The sequence below is a fragment of the Pempheris klunzingeri genome, chromosome 9 (genome assembly GCF_042242105.1).
Source record: "Pempheris klunzingeri isolate RE-2024b chromosome 9, fPemKlu1.hap1, whole genome shotgun sequence".
Taxonomy (NCBI): domain Eukaryota; kingdom Metazoa; phylum Chordata; class Actinopteri; order Acropomatiformes; family Pempheridae; genus Pempheris; species Pempheris klunzingeri.
In genome coordinates this window covers 13018605-13045084 of record NC_092020.1, presented here as the reverse complement: position 1 = coordinate 13045084, position 26480 = coordinate 13018605, and the positions used below count along the sequence as shown (strand labels likewise).

At 41.9% G+C, this 26480-nt stretch overlaps 2 protein-coding genes across 3 annotated transcripts; both read right to left on the bottom strand.

Moving 5' to 3' along the window:
* Positions 1 to 338: 338 nt before the first annotated feature.
* On the bottom strand, positions 339 to 16409 carry fbxw11a (F-box and WD repeat domain containing 11a). Its single transcript, XM_070836368.1, has 13 exons — positions 16286 to 16409; positions 11630 to 11695; positions 10756 to 10975; positions 10260 to 10446; positions 9859 to 9949; positions 9140 to 9277; positions 7624 to 7742; positions 3855 to 4104; positions 3373 to 3491; positions 2951 to 3061; positions 2790 to 2868; positions 1819 to 1983; positions 339 to 1639 (listed from the first exon to the last, which is right to left on the bottom strand). The coding sequence occupies exons 1-12, from the start codon at positions 16322 to 16324 to the stop codon at positions 1822 to 1824; spliced, it is 1581 nt and encodes a 526-aa protein (XP_070692469.1). The 5' UTR covers positions 16325 to 16409; the 3' UTR covers positions 339 to 1639; positions 1819 to 1821.
* Positions 16410 to 17544: 1135 nt separating this feature from the next.
* etf1a (eukaryotic translation termination factor 1a) lies at positions 17545 to 24684 on the bottom strand. Of its 2 annotated transcripts, none has more exons than XM_070836975.1 (11): positions 24273 to 24349; positions 24051 to 24161; positions 22470 to 22645; positions 21687 to 21826; positions 21399 to 21537; positions 21040 to 21230; positions 20340 to 20469; positions 20071 to 20244; positions 19908 to 19972; positions 19669 to 19816; positions 17545 to 18451 (listed from the first exon to the last, which is right to left on the bottom strand). In XM_070836975.1, the coding sequence occupies exons 2-11, from the start codon at positions 24134 to 24136 to the stop codon at positions 18369 to 18371; spliced, it is 1332 nt and encodes a 443-aa protein (XP_070693076.1). In that variant the 5' UTR covers positions 24137 to 24161; positions 24273 to 24349; the 3' UTR covers positions 17545 to 18368. The 2 variants fall into 2 exon arrangements, with proteins under 2 accessions (XP_070693076.1, XP_070693075.1); XM_070836974.1 differs by lacking the exon at positions 24273 to 24349 and adding an exon at positions 24543 to 24684 and having other exon boundaries at positions 17547 to 18451.
* Positions 24685 to 26480: the final 1796 nt, after the last annotated feature.

Here is a 26480-nt window from a genome sequence, read left to right as displayed (position 1 = left end):
AAAAAAAACTAGATACTGGACCTTGAGATAAGATGTTTTGTCAATTGTCAGTTTTTTTTGTAAACAATCAAGAATTTCACACAAAATTACAAATAAATATCTTAATTCTTTGTTGTCTGAAGGAAGGGCAGGCGGGCACGGGTTCCTTGCTGTTTGTTAGAAGAGCAAAATGAACAGACTCGAGGTCTACAGTGTTGTATCTACATGTCAGAGAGGCGAGGCATGGCACGCGCACTCACGCGCGCGCGCGCGCACACACACACACACACGCGCACACACACACACACACACACACACACACACACACAGACAGACAATTAGACACTCATTCATGTTACAGTTGGCTCAACACTCCACTGTCAAGTACTTTATTCACAATAAGGTCATTTTCTTCTTTAAAAAATCATTTTTAATATACAACACAATTTTTGACAAGACAACTCCGTTTACAGCTAAATTTGAGCTCTTGAGTTCCAGCTTCTCTCATAACCAAAGCAAGCACGTAGATGATGGGGGAGAGAAAGATGGAGTGAAAGGGACAGATAACAAGGGTTGAAGTTAAGAAAGAATGAGGAAAAAGACAGTAAGAGAGAGGGGAAGAGAAAGAGGACTACGCTTAGTATGATTTTTGTACTAAGAACCAAAATACTCAAATAAAATGAGAAAATAACAGTAATAAAAAAACAGTAAGAAAGTAAGAGTTAAAAAGAAAAAAAAGCAGAGGTGTACCGGGATGCAGTATCCAAGGCAACCTCACATGCATGTCTGTCTGTTTGACGCTTCTGCTCTGTTCTGCCGTTTCACAAGTCCACATACACAAACACACACTCACGCAAACTTGAGTGTGCGCGCCCCCAATATTCCAAGCGAGTGTGCATCTCTGGGGGTTAGAGGGGATGGGGGCGGGGGGGAGGGGGGCTGGAGAGAGAGAGACAGGGAGGAGTGAGAGGGAGTGAGAGGGAGCGGGGAGGTCATCCTTGACACAGTTCTCCCTCGTTCACTCCCTCCATCTCCAATCCTTCCCTCCTTTCCTAGAGCTGAGTAAAGAGTCTCTGTCTCCCACATCACAGCTCAGGCCATCCTCTGTCCAACTGTGCCACTGTGTGTATGTATGTATGTGTGTGTGTAATATATATAAATATATATCTATATGCGATTTCATATCTGTGGAAACCAGTTTTGGCAGGGGTTAAAAACTGAGGAGCAGAAGCTGCTTTAAGTTTGTATCAAGAGGACAAAGGGGGAGCTTGTGTCTTACATAATGTCTAAGTTAATACTGTCATTAGTGTACTTTACAAAACATAAATTAGTAATAGAAGGTGAACTTCTTGGGAGAGTTGCGTTGGTTTTGTAGTAGGGAATCCTCATCAGAGTGTGAGTGTGTGTGTTTGTGTTCATGTTCGTGTGTGTGCGTGCGTGTGTGTCTGAGTTCATTTCATGGTACTGTCAGGCAATGGGCACAAGCTCAAGAGTCTGTCAGAATGGGCAGGGAGGGCGAGGGGGCACGGGGCAGGGTGGGAGGTGGACAGAGAGATGACGAGGAGGAAGGAGAAGAGATGGGCTCCTTTCCATAATGGACGCACCCATCAGCCAATCAGCCCTGGGCTCCTCCAAGAAAGGGTGCGGTGGATGGCGCCACCTGGGAGGTAGAAAAGAGTCTGCAATCACACATGGGTGTGCACAGCAAGCGTAAATATACTGACTGAATATGATCCTCTGATCTATGCACACATGCACAACCTTTGTGTGATGCAGGATCAAACATTTTTACAGAACATGTCTCATCAGCCATGTGTGAATGTGTGTGTGTATTTGTACCTGCTATCTAGAAATGTACGTGTAGGTGCGGGAGGGAGACCGTCCCTCTGACTGGCCATTGGTCGAGACGTTCAGGAAGTCCCAGATCAGAATGGTGTCGTCGTGAGAACTGCTGATGATCTGAAACTCATCAAACTGGAGACGGAACACGCGGCCAGAGTGCTCCTGAAAACACAATGCATTAAGGAACGATGTTAATATTGTACACATACAGGCAGACTATGGATGTTTGAGATGTCGCCATTAAAATGCAGCTGCGAGTGTCAGTTGATCGCCATGGGTAAAACAGTGATGTGAGATTGTTAGTCTACCCTCATTGACAGAAAGCTAACTAAGCACTGAAATCACTTCTCAGTATACTGCAATACAATTCAGTAACAACACGACCTGTGATAATAAACTTAAATCCACACCTCATTTTCTAGAAAAAAACTGAACCTTATCTGTAATTAAAGTGGGCTTAGTTTTATCATTACTTGTAAAACTAACATGAAACACAAAATTGTTTGAGATTTTTGAGGCAAACATCTAAACAACCCCCCCTCCTTGATCATTACAGAACATAGTAGCTTTAACTACTGCTCATTTTGGAAAGGCCACCACAAGGAATTATCAAACCCGTATCTCGGTGCCATTACAAGGGCAGAATAGAACATCAGGTTATACCAGTCAGTAGGCAGGTTGTGCTATTTACCACTAGTACAAAGAATGACATATGACTGGAAGTTTAGTTGCACAATGGTTGATTTGCCAGAAATTAAGCCATCATTTCCTTGGGAGTTCATGCATGGTGGCAGACAGAACTGCACAGTCAAAGCAAGGGTTATAGGGAATAAGTCTAAATGCAGAAAGTGCCATTATTCTATAGCAACTACACTATCATTTACTTCCTAATGACAAAATTGAAGCAAGAAGGTTTTCTACCTGAGCTTAAGACACTTAAGAGCTTCATCTAAATCAGTGATACTTACCACTAGAGTGCGCAGGCATAATGTGCTGGCGGGGGCTCGTGGGTCCAGGGCTGCCTGCAGGTCCCACACCTTGATTTTACTGCAGAGAGAAACATGAGACGACACAACGTCAGAAACAAAATGTGCCTCTATGCACAAAGCCGTGTGTGTGTGAGACTGACCCATCGTAGGCGCCGCTGACAATCCTTTTGTTGTCAAAGCGAATGCAGCGCACCAGCTCCTCGTGACCTTCCAGCACTCGCAAACATGCCCCGCACTCTATGTCCCATAACCTGGAGAAAGAGAAGCCTTAGCAAAAACATAAAGCAACGTACTGTCCCTACACTGTTTATATAGTTTTTAGTGGTCAACTATAGTATTATTTGAAACAATGACATTTGTACTTGAAACTGAAACCAAAATAACCCTAAACTCAAACTGGTCTTATTTGTGTGTTGAATAAACTATCAGTCTTCTCAGAATCACATTCATTTGGATCATTTTCACACTCAAGCAGGTTTGCATGAATGGATTTTTAACAATGTACATTTTAAATACAAATATTATATAACCCATATGTACTTTTTAATTATCACACACGTACCGGATTGTGTTGTCAGATGAGCCGCTGACCACCAAACGATCTCTGTACTGTAGACAGGCAATGCCTCGCTTGTGACCATTTAGAGTGCGCACAAACTCACAGGTGCTGGTGCTCCATACCTACATGAGGGCATCACAGAAGACTTTGTAAAACAACGGCCCGATTTATCAAGATGAGTGCAGCTTCCTTAACAACTACTTTGGAACTTTAACACTGACTTGGTCCATATAATTAACAAAACTTTCTAAAGTCCACCTTTCATTATTCAATCCCTTATTGGAATTCTTTAATGGCTCTTGGTATATGGACAGAGAAAACTAAAAAACACCGTCTAGTCTGTTGAATATTGATATAAAACTGAAGTCAAAAAAAATATGTGCACTCCAACCTTTCTTTAATAAATAACATTTCATAAAGTTCTACCCTGCAACAGCTATGAGAACATTTTTTCCCCAAGAAATCACCTCTTCAGGTCACGTTACCTTGATGGTGCGGTCCCCTGAGGCAGACACGATATATTTGTCGTCAAAGTCGACCACGTTGACAGCAGCCCGGTGTCCCACAAGGACACGACGTAGGCTGATGTCAGTAGGGGAGGCCATGTCCCAGACGGCAATTGAACGGTCCTTGGAGCAGGTGACCATCAGGCCGTTGGCGAAGCGCAGGTGAAGAACTGCCTCGTTGTGGTGGATAAGTGTGTTCAGTACCTCACCCGTCGTCACCTCCCACACCCTACAGAGGAGGAGAGGTAGAAGGAGAGGGATCGAGGCAAAACAGGAGGAAAACAGAATGATGGGGGCAAAGGTGACGGAGAGAGGAAAAGAAAAGGTGGAAAGGGCCAGGAAAGAAAAATGGGGATGTGGAATTGGAGGGATGGGGTGTGAGACAAAGAGGGAAGAAATGACAAAGGGGTGAGAAAAGTGGAAAAGGATAGGAGGAAGGAGTGAGTAGCAAAGAAATCAGATGGGGGCAGTGGGAAAAGTGGTCAAAACGAAAGAAAAGAAGGTTGAAGATGGACAGTGGAAAAGCGATGTAATAGGAGCAGAGGAAAAAGGAAAACAATGGAGACATGACAGGGAATTATGTTTATTAGTTTTACAATGGAGAGTAACTCAAAGTTCACACATGTGCACACAGAGGCTGCATATACACTCACACACACACACGCACTGCTGTGAAGAACATGTTGTTATACTGAGCTGCATCGCTGGGCATCAAATGCCGAACACATTGGAAAAGCTGACAACCAAGCCTACAAACAAAGTGCCTGTCAAGTCGTTGCTAAGGAAGTGAAGTCACATTTTCCTTGGATACTGCCCAGCGAGTACGGCTGAAGTGTGAAGTAATAAGAGAATTAATGTTCAGCTTCTGTGTGCAGTAGCCAAGCAAGTGTCAACACACATATATACGCACATACCAAGTCTTTAAATATCTGCAATTAAACATTTCCAAATAAAACATATCCCACTATTTGTAATAACAATAGTAAATCTCACCAATTATTACACCTTTAACATTTCTATATTCCATCTGATTGCGCTGATGTGGTTAGGATGGCACATTTTACAGAAATGTGTTATCAAATTATGTCAAAATTAATTTTCTACATTTTATTTTCCAATTTCACAGCAATTAAATTGCTATGAAAAAAAGTGCGATTGAATATGAGATTTATACTACATGTGACAATTTGCATTAAGTTCACGGCAGATTTTGAAACGATAAACACTACAGCCACTGTTTCTAGTTATACAAAAATGTGTCCTCATACAAACAGTGCAGCATGTCATTTTGCACATTTTGCTGTGTGAATGAACAACTCATTGCATTATATATTTTACAGATGCATCTATTTTGAATCACTGACCTGGTTGATCTATACGCGATGTTATTGAAACATCAATTCTACCAATTGCAAGTGTGATCATAGCTTCTAAAACGTACATCTTTCTGTCAAGGAACTACTCTATCATATAGCTTTACAAGATAGTTAAAAATGTAAGAAAATCCTATATACCAGTATAACAATGAAGCATAATATACACTCCCCTCCAAAAGTATTGGAACAGTGAGGCCAGTTCCTTTATTTTTGCTGTAGACTGAAAACATTTGGGTTTGACATCAAAAGATGAATATGAGACAAGAGATCAACATTTCAGCTTTTATTTACACAACTTAGAAGATAGCATTATTTGTAACGGAACACCAAATTTTTAGGCGAGCAAAAGTATTGGAACAGATAGACTTAAAATACATTAACGTGAAAAGACTTAATATTTAGTTGCAAATCCTTTGCTTGAAATAACTGCATCAAGCCTGTGACCCATTGACATCACCAAACTTTTGCATTCTGCTTTTGTGATGCTTTTCCAGGCTTTCACCGCAGCCTCTTTTAGTTGTGGATTGTTTTGAGGGGTCTCTCCCTTCAGTCTGCTCTTTAGCAGGTAAAATGCATGCTCTATAGGGTTGAAGTCTGGAGATTGACTTGGCCAGTCTAAAACCTCCCACTTCTTGCCCCTGATGAACTCCTTTGTTGTTTTGGCAGTGTGTTTTGAATCATTATCTTGCTGCACCATGAAGGATCTTCCAATCAGTTTGGTTGCATCTTTCTTTAAATTGGCAGACAAAATGTTTCTGTAGACTTCTGAGTTCATTTTGCTGCTGCCATCATGTGTTACATCATCAATGAAGATGAATGAGCCCATCCCAGAAGAAGCCATGCAAGCCCAAGCCATGACATTACCTCCACTGTGTTTCACAGATGAGCTTGTATGTTTGGGATCATGAGCAGATCCTCTCTTTCTCCAAACTTTAGCCTTTCCATCACTTTGGTAAAGGTTCATCTTTGTCTCATCAGTCCATAAAACTTTGTCCCAGAATTTTTAGGCTCGTCTCTGGACTTTTTGGCAAATTCCAGCCTGGCCTTCCTATTCTTCTTGCTAATGAGTGGTTTGCATCTTCTGGTGTGGCCTCTGTACTTTTGTTCATGAAGTCTTCTGCGAACAGTAGACTGTGACACCTTCTCTCCTGCTCTCTGGAGGTTGATGCTGATGTCAACAGTTGTTTTAGGGTCTTTCTTTACAGTTCTCACAATGTTTCTGTCATCAACTGCTGCTTTTTTCCTTGGTCTACCTGTTCGACGCCTGTTACTTAGTACACCAGTGGTTTCTTTCTTCTTCAGGACATTCCAAATGGTTGGACTGGCTATGGCCAATGCTTGTGCAATGACTGATTGATTTTCCATCTTCTCTCAGCTTCACAATTGCTTGTTTTTCACCCATGGACAGCTCTCTGGTTTTCTTGTTGGTTACGCCTCTAACTATAAATGCAGTCTGCACAGGCAAAACCCAAATCTGAAACTGAACGTAGACATTCAGTGCTATTTATTGTTTGAATAATCAATGTAACAGGACACACCAGGGCAACAAAACACACCTGTCAGTCACATGTTCCAATACTTTTGCTCACATGAAAAATGGGTGGGTTCAAACAAAAGGTGCTAACTTCTAAGTTGTGTATCAGATCCAGATGTAAATACCTGCAAATAAAAGCTGAAATGTTGATCTCTTGTCTCATATTCATCTTTTGATGTCAAACCCAAATGTTTTCAGTCTACAGCAAAAATAAAGGACTTGGCCTCACTGTTCCAATACTTTTGGAGGGAAGTGTATATAACCAGCAGTTTTAAAATAATTGTTAATTGTCCAAGTACAGAGATGCTGGATGTTCAATTTTTTTTTGACCAAGCTACAGTCAAAGCAACCTCCTTGTCCAATTGTCAGGATGAATGGATTCAATTAGAGTAGTGGCCATGTTCTCCTTTGGCTGTGACGGCTGAATGTAGTGAAGTGAGAAAGTAGATCAAGTGCCGCTACTTTACAAGACAGTCGGTGTAATAACTCAGAAATGGAATACAGTGTTTGGCTAAAATAATTCTTTTTACAATGTTTAAGTGCACTGTTTTTTTTAATAGCAAAAACATTAATGATCAACAATCTATTATTGATGTGTGTCATTTAAATATATCCTTGTACCTGACCTCTGCTCTCTACTGTAAAGCATTCCCTTCAACACGAATGCTTATTCTAACTAGTCTCCACTGATACATCCTTAGTGAGTAATCAACCAAAAAAAGTATGTAGCAACTGCATTAGTTTTGACTTATAACCTGACTGCTATACAATTTCTGGCATAATCACTCATTTGGGGATATGAATGCAGATCTATAAATGCCTGTGTGTGTGTGTGTACCTGACAGTTGAGTCAGAGGACCCGGTGACGATGACCCTCTCATCATACTGCAGACACAACACTGAGCCTGTGTGACCGGTCAGTATCTTCAGACACTCCAGAGACTGCTTATCCCAGATCTATGAGGAGAGAAGAAAGGAGTAGGAAGAGAAGGGGGAAAGCGAGGGATGCAGAAGGAGAGGAAGAGATTGACAGAGGAGGACACAGATAAAGAAGACATGCTTGTGAAAAGGTTGCAGATTTGGGTCGTGCTAAGAATGGCCTATTCTTACAGCAGTGTTCATGCCCCATTTCCCCACTGTTGTGCTGAGCTCTGTGTGTATATATATATATGCAAGAGTCATTCAGCTGTTCCCTGGCTGTGCATCAGCCTCCACCACAACAATAAGAAGACAAATCCGCTCCTCTTTTCTCCAGCCTTGCCTTCTCTTCATCATCTTCTCCTCTTCTCCCAGGCCAGACAGATAAGTGGAAAGCACAACGGGTCTGGAGCTGAGCCCTTTTATCCTTTAATTCACTTGTCTTCTGTCTCAGTGTCTGCTGGTTTAGCTCAGCGCCATGAACAATAAGTTGATAAGCTATACTGAGCCATAAGAAAAGATTCAATTCATAAAAAGACAAACCCAGGTTGAAAGAAAACAACCACACACAGAGCATGCATGTCTTTCTCACCGCCAACACTTCTGCCTCTCTACACTGTTGGTGCTTTAATGCAGAAGTAGGATTGATGTTAAATACTTCTACATATCAATTTGGGCCCCTAAACTGGATACAAGCATACTGATACATGCATACTGTATGTATTCATTGCCTCAGCAGCAGAGAAAAAGTGATGAAACTTGTGTTGAAGTGATGAAAGTGTGAAAAATGTATGTGACCAGTAGGGGTGTAGTTATTCTCTAGCTAAAGTCATAAAAAATTATGACAGAAATTCTAACCTACATTGGTACTACTTTGCAAACAAAACAAGTGTAGTAGCACTCTTTCATCCACAACCTAAACAGATGATTTGAGCATGACATGAAATCAATACAGTAAAAATACATCAATCAAGTCAAATCAAGTCTCAACAGCTCTAGTAATCAGCACACACATGGAGATACAGAACAAAAAAGGACACAATTAACACTGTAAACAAGTTCATCAATTTCTCACTAAGTCATTTGCTCCTGATGGGTTTCACATCATGCAGCTTTGCTGTTATACAGAGCAGGTGTGATGAGATGTAATTCTAGGCAGTGAGATTTTGTATCCATGAGCTGTCAGTGCACTATACGTTTGTTCATTAATTTACTTAAGATAATGATGACAACAGCGATTTGATATTAGAACATAAGGAATTTAAACCCCACATAATAAATCAAACAAACAATCTTTTATTCTTTGTCCACTCTATAAATCTCTGAGGTAGTTTTGAAGCAGAAAGTTTAGGAAAAAAGCCAGTGGGTGGCTGGGCACTTTGGCAAAGATGACAGTAATGTGGGCCAAATCAACTGGATGTTCAGTAAACACATACCTTGATGGAATTGTCCCTAAGGCCACTGATGATTTTGTCATCATCATACTGGAGACAGTAAACCCCTTTACTATTTTCTGAGCGACACTGAATCCTCTGCAAGTTGTGTCTGCCACATCGCCAATTAGCCTCAATAGTCTGGGGAAAAGAGAGAGAAACAATGAGAAACACATACACAGAAGGCAACCAAGAGAAAGAGAAGCACTGAAGCTGGACAGAGAGGAGACTGAGGCAAACATCAGGTAATGTTATTATAAAAGATAGAAACAAATTGAAATCTACTCAGGTGGAAAGTGGTCATGTGATTACAGTGATTAGAATCACACCAGAAAATTATTAGTGTCATCAACATTTTCTACCCAAGTGAAGCAGCATTTGCAGACCCTTGACAGGAAAATAGCTGCAAAAGTGTGAACAAACTTGCCAAACTTTTACATCTCACTTTTTTTTTTTTTTTTTTTAAAAGTAAATAAATAAGTCATGTGAAGCTCAGTGATGCATATATCTATAAATGTATTGTGTCAGCTTCATAGGAGTCCAGACAAGCCACTTCGTGTTTTTGAGCTACAATAATGCAATTATAAGCCATACAGACAGCAAAGTAACATTTTTAACAATATAAAATAATGTGGTGCAATAATAGAAGCTGCACAAAAAATTACTAAAATCTATCAAAACAGTGATGAGTTAATACTGAAATCCATCTTGCTCTCTCTTACCTCTATGTCTTGAATGATCTTGGGATAAAGAGAGTGATAGTAAGAGTTCGGTGGGACTTCTGACGTGCGATTCTTGAACAGATATTTCTCCCTAGAGGACGAAAAATATTTGAATGACGTCTGCTTTGTATCCACAGGGACATTTTTTCACCTGCATAAGACACTCAAGATCAACCAGCTATAACCTTACTTCCTCTTTATTTTCCTTCTTTCCTTTATCCTAAATGAAACACCAAAAAATGGAAGATTGACAAGCACACTGGAAGAAATTAAGCTGATTGTTTCTGAGGTATAGGCAAACTGCTTGTTTTCAGAGTGTCTGCCATTTTTAGATCTTAATGTAAAATAAAAGGAGGTGTGTGTGTGTGTGCGTGTGTAAATAAGTCAATGTCCTTTCTCACCACTGATGTCTCTCAGACAGTCCTTTCCAGAGAGGGTCAGTGCGGACCATGCGTTCAATGAGCTTCTTCCACAGCATACCCTCAGAAATGACCCTCTGCCACTCCTTACACACCAGCTCTGCTGAGCATAGCGAGCGTGCATCCAGGAAAGACAGGATGTTCTCTGCTATGTGATCCAGGCCTTGGGCTGGGGGGGAGGAAAAGAAGGGCCTGAGTGAGTGCTTGTTGCAAAATTAATAGGATTTCATCTGGTTAGTGTATCTGTGCCTGAGGATAAGTATTTTTAGTTTTTCTTTTTCAAAAGTAATCCATGTTTATTCATATCCATTTCAAATGTAAAAAAAAAGGAAAACAATTTGTAGTGTGTTTGTTCCTTTTTTGTTGTTGCGGTGTTCAGTGGAAGCGGGTCTCATTTACTTTTAACTGCGTGGACATGCATCAAAATCGCTTTAAAATAATCTTCTGGTAAACACTGTAATTCTATCTGTATTTGTACCTGGCAGCGCAGTGATGAAGTCCCTCTGCAGCATGGGTTTGAGGTAGGAGTTGATGTGGCCGTGCTGGTAGTGGCACATACGGGAGATCAGGCGCTCGACAAACTCCACCTGGTCAGCCTCCGACCACTGATCAAACAGGGCGATGCAGTGTTCCTTCTCCTTCTCGTAGTTCCCCTCTGATGGGCGCTTGCGGGACACCACAACGGGACCATTACTAAGCTGTAAAGATCAGGGGCACACATGGATTAATTAAATGTTTTTTAAAAAGTGTGTTAAATTGAGAGCATTTAAAGACATTCACTTTGGGTGTTACATGGTAACTAATTTCAGCTGTATACCAAAACGTCTTGAGCAGCATCTTAACCACAGTATCACTTTTTTCCATTACTGAAATGAGTGTGTTGGAGTAAAATGGTGAGTTGTTGTATTGGGCTTCATGGCAGTCTGAGTGCAGGATCAAGAGGAGTCTCTTATCGTTGCAGAATGAACTAAGTTAAAAATCAATTTTCATTGCTATGGGTTAAAGCTCGTTAAACCACTCAGAGCCTGCAGCAGTGGGGGTGTATGTGTGGGAATAGGAAAACGCTTTAAAATAAATGGTAGTGTCAACAGAATTTGAAAACATTAGTGTGAGGTTTTCTGCTGGTGTAGAGGCATGGGGGCATGGAATATCAACAAGAAAATTTCTGAAATATCTTTTAATAATTTCTAAATAAAAGTTAACAATTCATTTGTGTGATTCATTTGCATCATAACCCTTCGAAAAATGTAAATTTAAATAAACCGAGCTGTAGACTTTTTACCATGCTGTGGTCACTGACACACATGATGGTCCACAGCTGTGAACACACACAATAACAGATGCGGACACACCTTGAGAACTGTGTTCTTCTTTGTCAGATCGTCCACGAGGTTCTGTGACTCCATCCCCGACGTGTTCTGAAGAAAAAGTACAAAACAGAGAGATGGTGCTGGTTAGCGCTTTGTTCTCTTTGCATTTGTTTTAAAGGCACTGTGAGAGCCAGGGCAGCGGTGTATACAGCGCTGGACACAAACACAGCCAAGGAGGGGTAACCATCATGACTTCTGAGGCGTGCACGCACAAACACCCGTGCATACACACACACACTCACACATATGGAGAGAGAGAAAAAAACTGAGCACTGCAACAAAAGGAATCTATTTGCTTGCTTGTCTGTGATGTGGGCTAAGTAGTCTGGACAGGAAATTAAACTGCAGCATCTTGGGTATGTCAGTGGCAGCAGCTCAGGCATGACTGTAATGAAACTAAAATCAGATAGTGGTCTTGCAGCATATAGAGGATCAGAAAAAAACTGGGAGGTGACCGGATCCCACCCATTTCTAGCATGACTCAAGTCTTACAATTATTTGAGTTCTTTGAAAGTGTAATGCAAACAAGAGTCTTGAGTCATTTTAATAACATCTTATAGCACAATCAATAATTGACAGTAGCACTTGCTCCTAACACTTCAGGTAGGCAAACTGCAGGTTCTATACAACATGTGCTCTTCTTTGGAAGTCATGGACAGTCAGAGAACAAAATCCTAATCTTGCGTTCATCATTTCATACATACAAAACCAACATGGTGACCTGCTAACATCATAGGGGACTTGATGTTTACAAATTTTAGTTGAGACTGAGAGTATTCTAGACCATTGATGTTAAGACGACACCTTGAGCAAACATGTCTGCATAGAGTAAAATTAACATTTTCAAACTAGCTCATTCCTGAATTATAAAGGCAAACACTGCACACCCTCAGAAATAAGCAGAAAGAGCACAAGCCTGTCAGAGCATAACTACATGTAAAAACAACAAAAGGGGACTAATGTATTATAATCATTTGCAGGCTCACACTTAAATTACTTTTTTTTTTCTTAACAATGTGTATTCCTTGTTGCCAGATATATCATCAATCTAATTTGAAGAAATGGGACACACAAGGAAGTTGCCTGGGAGAGGGTCAATGCTACCACATATCTGTGTAGACGATGACTAAGCCAAGGTCACAGTCTATGAAAAAAGCTTTGTTGGCGAAAAAGCTATAATGGAGACCCATTTGTCTATACATTTTAATATCCATTTGTGCTTCTCCAGAGGCTAAAGAGTTGCCATTGGTGGACCGTACCTTGGATAATACCTAGATCATTTATTGATCACGTTTTTAAGATAGGCCCAAGTAAAACCCAGAACACCCTCAAGCATTGGTCCTGGTTTCACTCAGTGCATGTACCATCTATTTTGGTGATGCTGCTACATGTGCACAGCTAAACCAACAGAGAGCATATCAGTGGTTGGCACTAACACAACCACACAAACAAACAAACAAACGGTCAGGTACTAAGACCAAAGCAGACAGGACAAAAGGCCAGAATGGGCTTGCTGGTGTTGATGATCATGCAGAGCAGAAGAAGAGAAGGAAGAAGAAACAAAAACAGACAGACCAGGCTTGGCCAGGCAGGCAGGCAAGCAAGCATGTAGCCCCTTGGAGCTTGAAGGAAGACCTCCCCCCCACCTCGGCCCTCACACCTCCAGGTAGAAGGGGAGAAAATGTTACTCCTCAATGCGGGGTTATCCTCTGGTACCCCTGCATCCTTCCTCCACTCACACCAAACCACTTAGTCTACTATTCAAACTCATCTGATCGTGGAAGTCTCCACTTTTTCCATTGTTTGGCTTTTAAAGCATTCTGGGGCCTAATTCAGATGCAAGAACTGTGATTTGACATGATTATAAAGGAAGTCAATTACAGTTTGTAAAGCTACAATTCGGTTTCAAGCAGAGAGAGTTTGAGGACACACCAGAGAGGAACCTGAGAGCAGTGTGCTTCCAACGGGGAGGAAAGGACAACGGAAGGTGAGGAGGTAGGAGGGTGAGGGGTGAGTGGGTGCTGTCCGCAACATGGTGGTATGAGAAGTCGTGTGGAGTGGGCGAAGAAGAGTGAAGGGTGAGGAGATGGCGAGGGAGGAAGGGAAGGGAGAGGAGGAGGAGCAGCAGAATTAAGAGGAGAGAGGCAGAACCTGGTTGTGAGCCCGGGTGGAGGGGATGCTCTGCAGGCACCTGAGTGCACACAAACTCTCAGCCACCGAGGAGCAGCCCAGCCAGAGAGAGCGAGGCACAGAGCACTGTGTGAAAGAGAGAGAGGAAGGGAGGAAGGGAGGAGGAGAACGAAGTGGACAGGGTGAGGGAGGAAGAGAAAGGGAAGAGCGAAAGACCAGAGATGAGAAGTAAAGGAAAAGAGGAAGGGGGTTGATGAGGGAAGTTGAGTGGAGGAAACCAAAGGGGAAGGGTGGAATGGATGGATCAATGAGTGGATAGATGAATGGAAGTGGTGAGGAGTTGGTGAGGAAAAGGACAGGTGGAAGTGTGGTAAAGTGTAAGAATACAAAAATAATGGTAAAAGAAATAAACAAGGTTTGGTTTGAAATTGAGAGGAGGTGGGTGTGTAACCATCAAAGGTGAGGAGAGAAGAAGAGGGGAGGAGGTGGGGGATAGTGAGGGGAAAAACCAGTATTAGAGCTACACACATTGGCACAGTGAGCGCAGGAACACACACTCCTTCACACACAAGATACAGACTGATAAACATACACACAGAAGCATTATTAGACGTGAACTGGGTGGGGATAGGTAGAGGAGAGGGAGGGGCAATGGGATTCATTGTCAATTATTGTCACTCTTGTTTTGACAGAAACCCCACCCGCTGTTCTGCCATCCCCACTCTCATGAGTGGTTAGTGAATAACACCGGGACAAAAAAATAAAATAAAATTAAATACACAGACACAGCTCAGACAAATATCTCTCACTTTTTTTCCAGGCCTGTAACTTTCTGCCCCTCCAACCCAACACAGATGTATAACTTTTCCTCAACTTTGATATGTGTAATCATTCTTGAGGAAATACAGAGGAGGTGCGAATTCATGACGTACATGGACTAGATACTGTAAGTGCTCTTCACTTTATATACTTTGTCAACACTAATATGCTCTTTGGCCTCATTGATTTCTTATTTTATAGATGTGTAAGCACTTTGGTACATTCCGTTTTCATTTTTTATAAATATCTATTTAAATCTGAATACTAAAATAAAGGTCAAACAATCCATGGAAGCGTTGGAAAGCAGTCTAATATCTTGGATGAAGTTTTAACATCTTTAGAAAGTCTGTTGAGTGTGTAGTCTAGCCTACTGCGTGACTCCTATAGTAGATTCTCTCCAAAATGACATTTAATTTCTCCCAAAGATGGTTATTCACGGTCTATAAACATGTGTTGTGTGTGTGGTTAGGACCCTTAAGCAAAAATAGGCACCAAATACTCCCGGGCTCGTTTGTGCCCCACAGGATACGTGTAGTCCCTGTAATTTAGGCTACATGACACACATCTAACATGTCACTTTCTAGGCCTGACTTGCTTTGTCAATAGCCAAGTGTGGCGATACAATTGATTTGTTTGTTAGAGAAACGATGCAATATTTCAGACATGGGGAATAAATAATTACAAACTACGATAAACTCCATCTATGTGGAAGTTCAATAACAAAACACGTTAGTGTCTTATCTTAATTGACGTCTTCCTTCCGACCACTTTGACCCCTGTAATGTTAATGTTAGCTATTAGTAAGCTAACATTAGCCTAGGTGGCTAGCATATCAGGATAGCTAGTCATTTCACTGGCGATCTCTACGCTGCTTCTTGACCAAACCTGACCGTCTGTACAGGAAAACTATATCATAACGACAATTTGTTTCTGGTTACAAAAAGAGCCCCTAAAGCCCCGACCAAATGACTGTTTTGGTACGGTAATGCTGTCAAGTATACCTAGCATTTTTAGCATGCTAGCTATTAAGCTAATTGCTACCTCGCTAATCGTGGTAACGCTATGTGAATGAAAAAGCAATACACTTCCTTCTACGCACTTTAAAAATATTAACAGACAAGCAGCGCACTGGTACGATTTTGGCCACATCACGTTGTAATACAGAACCTGCTTGACTGCTCCACACATCGACTACCAAGCAGACTGTCTTAACATGAACTAGATAATAAAACATACCCGTAAATTTACGTGGTTCATCGCCTTCTAGCCTGTGCTAGCTGGATGGCTAAGAAGCAGACAGGGCCCAGTTAAAGTGGCGCAGCGTCACCGCAGTGAACGCTACCCCGAGAATCCACGGATGTCTACGGCCGACGACTGATCATCAACCTTTTGATTTCCCCGCTGTTTGACGACTTTATCCAAAACAGCACGTGTTTTACAGCCGTCAGGTGTTGAAGTATAGGTCCTGTTTGTCAATCCGACCAGTATGCGGAGCATTCTTAACAAAATGTATCGATAATTTCAGGCCCTCCCTCTGATTTCTGGTCCCCCCTCCTTTCTCCTCCACCTCTCCCGACAAGCCGCTTCAGCCCATTCCTGCCATCGAGTCGAGCCTCGGCGCTTCCCACAAAACAGTGGCGATACTGAACACTTCGTATGCCCAGGATGCCATAACAAAACCGATCTTACCATCAGTTCCAGCGTTTTGTCCTCCATCTCCGGCTCCATGTTGACGATCCCCCCCGAAACTCGCTCTGAAAATGGAAACCCAGCCCTGCGTCGGCGGCCCGCAAATGCAGAGACGTCATTCACTTCGCTCAGCCACACAGCTTTGGTAGGGCAGTGTCAAAAGGGTGGGTGGGGGATGGGAACGCCCATGCAGCGAGAAAACGCACTGATTGGACGGATTTTGTCAAAAGGGGAGTGTTTTCACAGCTTTGCCTTTTATTGATTCGCTAACCGTGCTACCAAGGCTTCCCCGGTGACTCCCCCAAACAAAAGGGCAAATGGATGAAGATGCTGTTGCTATCCTGAAGAGGAATACACCGAGGCGAAATCAATCATCCGCATAGCTTTGCTACGAGATGCTGCAGGATGTTGACTATTTTAATATGCTGTGTGTGCTTAAAAGAAATGGTCATTTACATCCACCTCCATAAAACAGCAACAGGACCTGTGGCTCAATGATTAAAGGTTTTGTGGTGCTGTAGCTTTGTGACAATATGGTCAAACACACTTTTTCATAAGAGGTTTGGATTGTTTTAGTACATTTCCATCCAATTAGATATTTTAGTAAATCCAAATACGGTTGATACACAGGTACAATTAATGCAAGTGAATAAGGAGAGGGATAAAAGTGACAATCGTTTACACTTTACCTTGGTTCACCTTTGTTGACGCTTTCCTATGAATCACAAGCATTAAAGAAATATGGTTTACACTCAGTTAAGTGCATATGCTTGAGTTATTCACATCCTCAGTTTCAGAACAGTAATGTTATCTCCACAGGACGTTTTAACGCTGCAGCGTCCAGAGTGTTTAGTTTCCTTCCTTAACACTCTGAGGTGTTCTTTAATGTAGTTTTACTTCCCTCACTTGTCCTTTAAGTAATTTTTTTTAAAATAATGAATGCGTTTGGTGTATTTAACAAGTCCACTCTTCAGGTGCTCCCTGGGCACTTCTGACTTTACCATTTCTTCACAAAGCATTATGAATTAAAACTTACCCTCATCCGTCATCTTATTTCCCCAGTAGGGGCAAGCAAATCATAAATCTTATTTCCTGAATGCCCAACAAATCACATAAAATTGTAACTGCAGGATTGCATTGACAAATTCAGATTTTGAATGCGTTTCTGATGACAAAGATGTCAGATTAATTTACAAATGCAATGTGGAGAGTTTAATTTTATCTAAACAGATCTCATATCAAGGGGGACTCTATTGAGTACCTACATCCAAGAGATGTGACTCTTATCTTTCTGTAATGTTTGTCACTCACACAGTGCCATCACAGTATGTTCATTTAAAATCTGGAAAACAGAGAAAAGGTCAGCCTCTACAGGAACGGGACAGACACAGCACATGATTGAGACCACAGCAGATGAGGAGGTAGCAATGGTTTTCAGCAGTTCAAATTTAATACTTTGTCCCCCTTTCTCTACAGAAACCCAGGTAAAAAAAATCCCCCACTCTCATAAAATACAACAGCAGCAGTTACCAGTAAAAAAATGAAATGCAAAAAACAAAAAAAAAAAGGAGAGAAAGCATAGAAGGGAGAAGAGAGAGAGGGTAGGGACATGATGAGGCAAGAAAGGAAAATATATTTTCTATATGTGAGGAGTGAGTCCAAAGTTCATCTTCAGACCAGGTCAGGGGCAGCGAGGAATCTGGGAACTTGCTGTTGTGTTCATTCAAAATGGAGGGGAGGAGGGAAAAAAAAAAAAGAGAACAAAAATGAGTCAAGTCCAATCCAACTAGGGGAAGGAACCAGCACTCTAAGGCAGGGATTTATTCAGGAAGGGCTTTCTCCCTCTCTGGATGAAAGAAAATCTCACTCCTCTTCAGCCTGTGTGATGTACTCTGTCTTGTGTACGGATGAAATGTATGTGCAAGTTTGTGTATGCAACAGGTAAATTGGAAGGTGTGTCTGTCATATATATATGGTCAACACGGTTGCACCTCTCACTTGCTGCAAGAGAGGTGGCATTTTTCTTTCCTTATTTCTTCATTCATTCCTTTTCTTTTTTCTCCCAATATCAGTCCCCGACTACCTAGTAGTCATCCAAATCAAAGAACTCATCGTCCTCTCCTTGGTACTCCATGCCCTGGAAATCCACCCTGTACCGCAAGATACCTGAGGAGCATAAATGTGATAGATTAACAGGGGTAATATGACGGCTGGCCAACTTGTGTCATGCTTGGTTAGATCATGGCAGCATTAAAGGAAGAATTAGGATAAACGAATCCCCATTAGTTATGGAGTTGGGAGTATTTCTTTATAAAAAGCATGAATTCTGGAAATGCTCCTTTTCTTTTAAGTAATGAAAACATTTAACATGTTATCAAAGTAATGTCTCCTGGACAACAACACATCAGTATCAAAAGGTCTTACCTGTAGCAGGAATCCATGTTCAATAAATTATAACTTTGAACATTACTTGCATGATCAAACAAAGTATTCAAAATATGACACTGAATGGTTGGCAGCGTGAATCACACACACTTAGGATAAAAACACGTTTGAAACAACATTCAAACATATGAAATGGGAGGGATAATGTGAAACTTAAGATCACATAGGGAATTTTTAGCACCTTCCTGTCCTCACGGGGAAAGACGACATGCAAAACAAATACACTACGATAACCTGTGGAAGGAATTCAGGGTGCTTTTAATTTGCCTTCACTACGCCTCATTTCTTTACTTCCTCGTCCACCACGGGTGTCCTCAGAAAAACTCAGAGGGAGGCCAAAAGGACAGGAGAGTGAATCAGGAAAAAAAGAGAACAGAACTGACCTCTCAGCTCAAGCCAAGGTTACATGTCAATAACATTTGGCTCCTAAAAGTGGTTTTTAAGCATAATTAGTCATAGCCATGAACTAGTATGTATAGGGTATAGTCTTCATTCATGGTTAAGCTGATGATTATTATTAGCCTGCAACATTTTTGCAATCATATAGCCCTGGCTATCAATGTCTTAATTGTTGCTGATCTCAGCACAAGATTATTTTAGATAGAGCAGCTTGTATGTGGTCTGCAGCGTGGCATATAACATATTTCCTCAAAAGACACTCTTATTTTTACTGGGACAAAGCAGTCATGTGGCTGATGATGGAGATACTTATTTTATCTTCTATGCTATTACAGGATGCACAGGGAAAAATGGGATAGTGAAGGGAACAGGAAAGCCTTTTAGGGGTTCCCTTCATATTTTGCCCGTGTATAGCTGAGGACACATGGAGGCTTGAACCTGCCCTGTCTAGAGCTACGCATTTCCTCCTTTCTTCCTGACCAGATTCAAATGTATAATTCTGGTGTCATAAACCCAATCATAAGCAACAGTGTGCTCACCCCCAATGCCTCCAAAGCCCTTGACGAACTGGGACCCTTCTTGGCTCTTGTCTGTGACTATCTCCAACGTGGCTCCAAATTTCTTGTAGTTGTTAGCAAACCACTCCAGCAGTGGCATGCTCTCGATCAGCTCATGTTCCTGCCCCGTCTAGAAACACAATCAGAGTCAGGGACACATGACATATTGGGTAATGGGTCCAACATAAATCAGAGATCTGTCCTTCCTTTGTAGTACTCACCTCCTTGTCTGTGAAGTGAGACTTGTCTTTTTCTTGCTCTGGCGTTAAGTACAAAGTCTTCTCATCTAAAAATCAAAGGAGACACATGAAGATTATAGCATTATAACATACTTATTACATTGTTTCTCAGCAATGGCATATGTGATATATGTGGTCTGCGTACCGTTCTCGGCTCCGTTGCTCTCTGCCCCGTGCACACGTAGAATGTAACGCATGGTGTCTAAGTTCTCGTAGACTATGAGTATCTCCACTGCTCCCATCTCTAGGGCTTTGAGTGTGTCCTCCACACCAAAACAGTACTTCCCCGTGTCCTGGCTGATCTCATCGAAGTATCGCCCTACAGGGAGGGACAACGATTTAGAAAATGGTTACCACAACAAAAGCTTTTATTTCCTTCGCACTAAAGAGTTGTTCCAGTGTGTCAAAACTCACCTATGAGCTTCTTCTCCTGGATGAACTTGACATTAGAGAGAACCTCTGCTGAGAGCTCAATAGCCTGGTTGAAACCATTCTCTCCTCCATAGGAGATGTCCACCAGCTTCAGAACCTTGGCCTGTAACCTCTGTAGAAAACAAACACACATGTAGGTTAAAGAGGCATACAGCAATAGTTAATATGAAGTACCTTTTAACTGTTCCAAACCCAGCAGCTCGGAAACTAAATCCTGGGTTTGGAATTTGGCAAACAGCTGTTTAGCAACAGAATCTGCATTATGTATCTTTTACACTAGGCTAAATTCATAGTATCAGGTTATAACCTTCATAATATTTATTCATTATTGTGTATATATCGATGTGATCTAAATCACATTGAGATGAGAAAAACAGTTCAATTGTCTTAGTAAAACAAAAAAAAAAAAAAGGTTGATGGCTGAAGTAATTTTGTAACCAACTTGTTTGTACATGTTGTGCATTTGACCCTTTTAATAAAGAAACAATTAAATCTTTTGGCATCCATTCCCCATATTGAGAAGTATTTTGTGTGTAAGAAGTTAAACAGATTCTAAAATGCTTAGTCTACTTTCTTTATTGTTCGGAAAAACACACTGACAAGAATTAATTATTGATACATTACATGGTAAATACTTAATTGGTACTGATTTCTATCAGAACACACACAGACACAGACTTACCGGGTCGAACATGTCTGACTGGCTGAGCTCAGTCTTGAAGTCGGCAGAGCCAGCCAAGACCATTCCTGCCACATTAACTTTGTCATTGGACACAAAGAGCTGGACAGCCGTCTCAGCCACTTTTCTCACATAGTTGTGTCTTTTCTCCATTCTCAGACGAGCAAAACGCAGAGCAGACTGCCCTCCTCTGCCTGAAAGAAAGATAGACATGAGACACAATCTTTAGAACATTTCCTTACAGATAAAACTAAGCGCCAAAAAGTGATACAGAGTAATATTTAATCAGTTCTCTAATAGTCCCTGCTGTGTACTTGAAAATATCAAAAGTTCGGTGTTGTGTGAGCATTGTGGGTCAGTACCGTGCTTCTTGGGTAGGTCCACAGTGAACTTGTGTAGCACCTCCCTGGTGTTGCCCTGCAGTGTGCCAAACAGTGCCCCACTACCGTCGATCACAATAAAGCCAAACTTACTGTCATCAGAGAGCAGGGCTGTCAATGCCTGTGTTAAGGGGCAGTGAGGGCAGAACAGACCATGAGATTGTGACACAAAACAAGAGTATTAAAATATACTAAAACAGAAGTTCATGTCCTGGGAATTTCCTCCGAGAAAACAATATGCAAACATAAAAACCAAAGAAAAGCTCTCACCTCGGTGTGGAACTTGTTGTCGCAGAGGTACAGGGAGGTGTTGATTGGCTTAAAAGGCTCAAAGTCGATATTGACTTTCTTCTCCTTGCCTTCCTCCGTCACAATGGTGCCACAGTACACGACCAAACCATTGGGTGGCACTGGCAAGAGACAAAAGTCACAGGCCAACAGATTAGACAAATACCAGTTTGTGTACAGATGCATAAACAAAGTGCAGTTTCTGGAGGAGCATCATCAAGCTTTCTCAAATCTCTCACACTCACAACATTTTACAAAGAATGCATTCCTATTATGATGTACAATACGACACAGTACCCTCCTCCTATGCTTTTAGCTACCTACAATTCAATGATATATCCACCGCATCTTGTGCCAATTCATATTATTCATATTTGTCCAGTCACAAGTGGTACAGAGGCGTCTTAATACATCACACATACATATGATAAAATGTAAAAAAAAAAAAAAAAAAAAGTAAAATTACACACTGAAAAAGATGTTTGACAATTCCAGTTATATAATGTCCTGTTAAATCTAGCCCGATTAACTGAAAACCTGTTCATGTTTAGGAAACTAAATTTAATGGTCCAAATGCACAAGAATCAGATGTAATCTTCTGCTGCCGATGATTGTTTATCAGCTTTTGTCACAAGCACTGAAATTATGTAACATGAAGATAATTTTCTATGTAAAGACATCCTGATATGAGTCAATTATGTCTACTTGGCCCTCAAAAACAAAACCCCACATGAAAGTTTGTGAGGTTTTCATTGTAAAACATACCCTTATTGTAGAGTTTTAGTCTTTGCTGTACAGAGGTGATGGCCCCGAGTACAGAGAGCCTGTTGACTCGGCTCTTGATGTTGGAAGCAGTACCAAACTCATCAGCCAACATCTTGGCCACTCTGGATATCTGGTCCTTGGGAGGAATGATCAGTGAGATCATACTGGTGCCATTACTATAGAGAGAGAGGGGGATTTAAGGTTAGTACTTACAAAATCACTTAATCATACATACCACAGACAAGATGCTATGGGATACAGTGTCTAACTACATATTACAAACACTTGTGCTTCATCGCCACAAAAGTATAACAAGGTAAACACAACGACAACACAATTCATACTTATGTCAAAATTACACAAACACGATGGGTGTTATCCACGTCAACTATAATCAGCCTTTGCTATTTGGAACAGCAACTTTGGCATGTTCACTTTATTACCTCTGATATTAATCCACCTCTTAACTTTCATCTCATTTTGTAAACAACCAAGCCACTCTTGCAAAATATCACCTTGACAAGAACTGAAAGGTTGAGGGACAATCAGGGTGGGCTTTCTGTTACACAGAATACTATCTCTGCCCTTGAAGCCGAGGACTGAGTTTCAGTTGCACTGCTCCATACGGTCTCTCCACTCACTTACCTATCAAGAGACAAAGCATACCAGCACAGGCTGACACTGCACGCAGACACACACACACACACACACACTGGTAGGTAGCAGCAACTGGATGAATATAGGGCAAATGGTCAACTGTGTGTGACAGGGCAGGCGCTGGAGCACAGGACAGCAAAATCTGCGCAGCACTAGAAGGCAAGCTGTCGCAGAGCAAGGTACAAGCCGGTGTAGCAACACCCACATTTCACATGTCTTGTTTGATAACTCAAGGCCTCGATGAGACAACCGGCAGTCAACTGATGTGGACTTCTTCTCGACTGACCATTGTGAAGCCAGAAAAGCTGAACTGTAACACTGTGAGCCATGAAGTAACTGACTAGGTGGACTCTTAAGGGAATAAAGAGCCTCTGCCATGTACTCTACATGCTCAAGGCCAGGCAAACGTCACTTGAAGTTGTGGAATAAGTCTAAACAGAGCATGTGGAAGTCCAGCTGTAAGCTAGCCGGCCTTCATTTCTCATCAACGTGCTTTCTTGTTAAAGGCACCCATGGCGGCCTCTTTCCAGAGATGACGTCTATTAGCGGGTCTCATTAGCAACACAGCTAACATTACCGTTAATAGCTTTAAAAACATTTATGGGTCTTGAATCACCATTCTCCGCAATGTCCCCCATAACGTAGAAACATGAAAATACTTATTCGTCCAAATTAACACAATGTTTCCAACGTCCAGACTGGCTGCATGCGACAGCAGTTAGCGCTTAGCAATTAGCAGTAGACAGTAGCATAAGCTACAGTACGCTAAGATAGCTATGCTAAGCTAACCACTCCCAAATTCGGCCCCACTTGTTCGATCTCCAGCTGTTGCGGCGGTCAACATTCACACCATCACCCGAAGCCATGAACGCTAGTACAGCTGACCCGGCCACGGCATCGACACAGCTCAAATCGATTCCTTACCCACGGGCGGCTTCCAAACTTTTGATCAGCTTCTTGATTTTCCATATCTCCACGTTCCTGTCCGCCGCGCTGGGGTCGTCCGCCATCTTTCTGCTGTAATCGCTTCAGCACCTGAAAAGACGTGAAAAAAGAAGAGCAAAACATATGCGGTAAACTGGGCAGTAAGCAGACTGGTCGATATTCACAGTCACGTCAAGCCGACAAAATATTCGCCCCAACTACCTCTCCTAGCTAGTGGCGCGGTGTCCGTGAAGGCACCTGACCAGTACTGGCGGCAGGACTGACCGTGAGGGAGAGACTCTACCCGGGCTACCTCAGTCAGTAAAGTGCGCGGAGGATAACGGGCCTAGAGTCTGCGAGGCCCTAGCGTCCACCCTGTTCTTATCTAAGACGACCTACTTTGCCCCTGTTCTCCTGGAAACCACGAGCAAACCGACTGTCAGCTTTTCAGAGGGTGAATAAATATCAGCATAAATGGAGCCGGTACGGTACCTGCCTCGGACAACGCCGCTCCGCTCCGCTGTCTGTCCGCTGCGCTACGTCGAGTCGGTGGTCCGAGGAGTGACGTTGCCTTCGCGACCGGTGTCTCTCTCCTCCACACGCAGCGCGTGGTGCTATCGATGGGGCTCACATGTAGGAGGTGGTTAGAATTGTGGCGTTCACTTCCTGGAAACCACATAGAAACCAATGACAGCCCTTGACTTGTACGTCAATCACAAAAACCCAAGCAACGATTGGACGAAAAGCTAGAATCGTCATCGAAGCTAGGTGGGCGTCTGTGACAGAGGATCATGGGATTTGTAGTTCATGAGACTTCTGTTGACTCAACAGGTTGTGCCAAACTGGTACATACAGGTTTTACGACTGCCTCGAGAGTTTGTATTCTCGGTTAAAGTGATCTTCCCGCGTCTTCCTGTGTAATCCTATGAAGCCTACGTATTACATTATCATTAAACCACTTATTTTATGAGAGTGTCGAAACTGCTCGGGCCATCCGAGGCATGGCCTCTCTGAACTGCTGAGGTCAGGGAGGCGCTGCCACAGTTACAGGGCCAGAGCAGAGAGGCTCAACAGGAGCTGCTCCAGGCCACAGGAATCCAGAACAAAGACACCTCTGATGTTGGTGGACAATTACCACCCATACCACCCACCCCCTACATCCCAAAAATATTTGCACATATTTATGTAATATGTTCATATGTACCACTTCACATTTGAATATTTACTCTTATCTTTGATTATATATATTGTGTTTTTGATAGTTGAAATATTTGGATTGTTTTTGTTTTTTTAATATTTCAATATGCCAGCCACGACACCATAGAAGCAACAAAGCATTTCTCTGCACAATGTAGAAATATATATATAGTACAAATAAAACTCGAAACTTTCCGTAAACTTCTAGTGTGAACACTGACATCTGCTGACCACTTTGAAAACATGTTTGTCAGATAAAAAATCATCAACATTTGGCCTTCAAAAGATGGCAGTAGGTAAAGTGAGGGCAGGATGATTAATGAAGTCACTCAGTTTTCTGAAATATCCAGCAGTAGACAGTGTCATGACAATTCAAGAAAAGTAATTACAGCAGAAGTTACTTTTTAATGCATTATTCATTATGGTTTATGTTCTTCTTAAAACCAGACCATGCCATCCACCACAAAACTCACACTACTGGCAGATGTGATGTCTTTCAGGTGATGGGAAAACTAGCCCAGTTTATTTTTTAAATTTTCTGCTTAAATGTGAACTAAGCATCATTGGTGAGATATCGGTTAATGATGATCATACTCCACAGATGGCCCATAAATGGATTATGAGTGAAGATCCTTTTGTCATCAGAGTCGAAATATTTCAGTTTTGTACATACACAGCATTGCGAATGAACACCAGAAATCTTTCCATTGTCTTCAATCCCCCTTCACATGACACCATAGACCACATTTCAAATTACACTTCCACATTCTGTGATGCAACGGGTGTCTTGAATGTTACACATATGGGCGTTTTCATTTGTATGTCCCAAGTCAGTAGAGCCATCCTTTTAGTGTATGAATGTTGTGACAGTGTGGCTTCCAAAATGCTGAGTGGACCTTTTCAAACCAGAGAAAGGTCAGCTGTCCAATTAGTGGGACGTTTGGAATAGAAGCCTTCTGTAAAAGACAGGAAAAAAATACATATATCCAGGGAGGCGTTTAAATCTAGGTGACTCAGTAATCTAATTGCCTTCTGTTGTTGAGGTTAATGATGCAGATGCTAACTAGTGGGTGAGATGCTGGCTAAGCCTTAGATTGTAGAGTGAGTGCAGTCTAAGAATAGTGTGGTTCTTTTAAGGGTTATTGTCACTCTGCAACACAGCAATTATCTGCTGAGCCCTCTGTAGCTACAATGGGTCACATTTAGAGAAATAAGTCAGTTTGACCTTTTTTC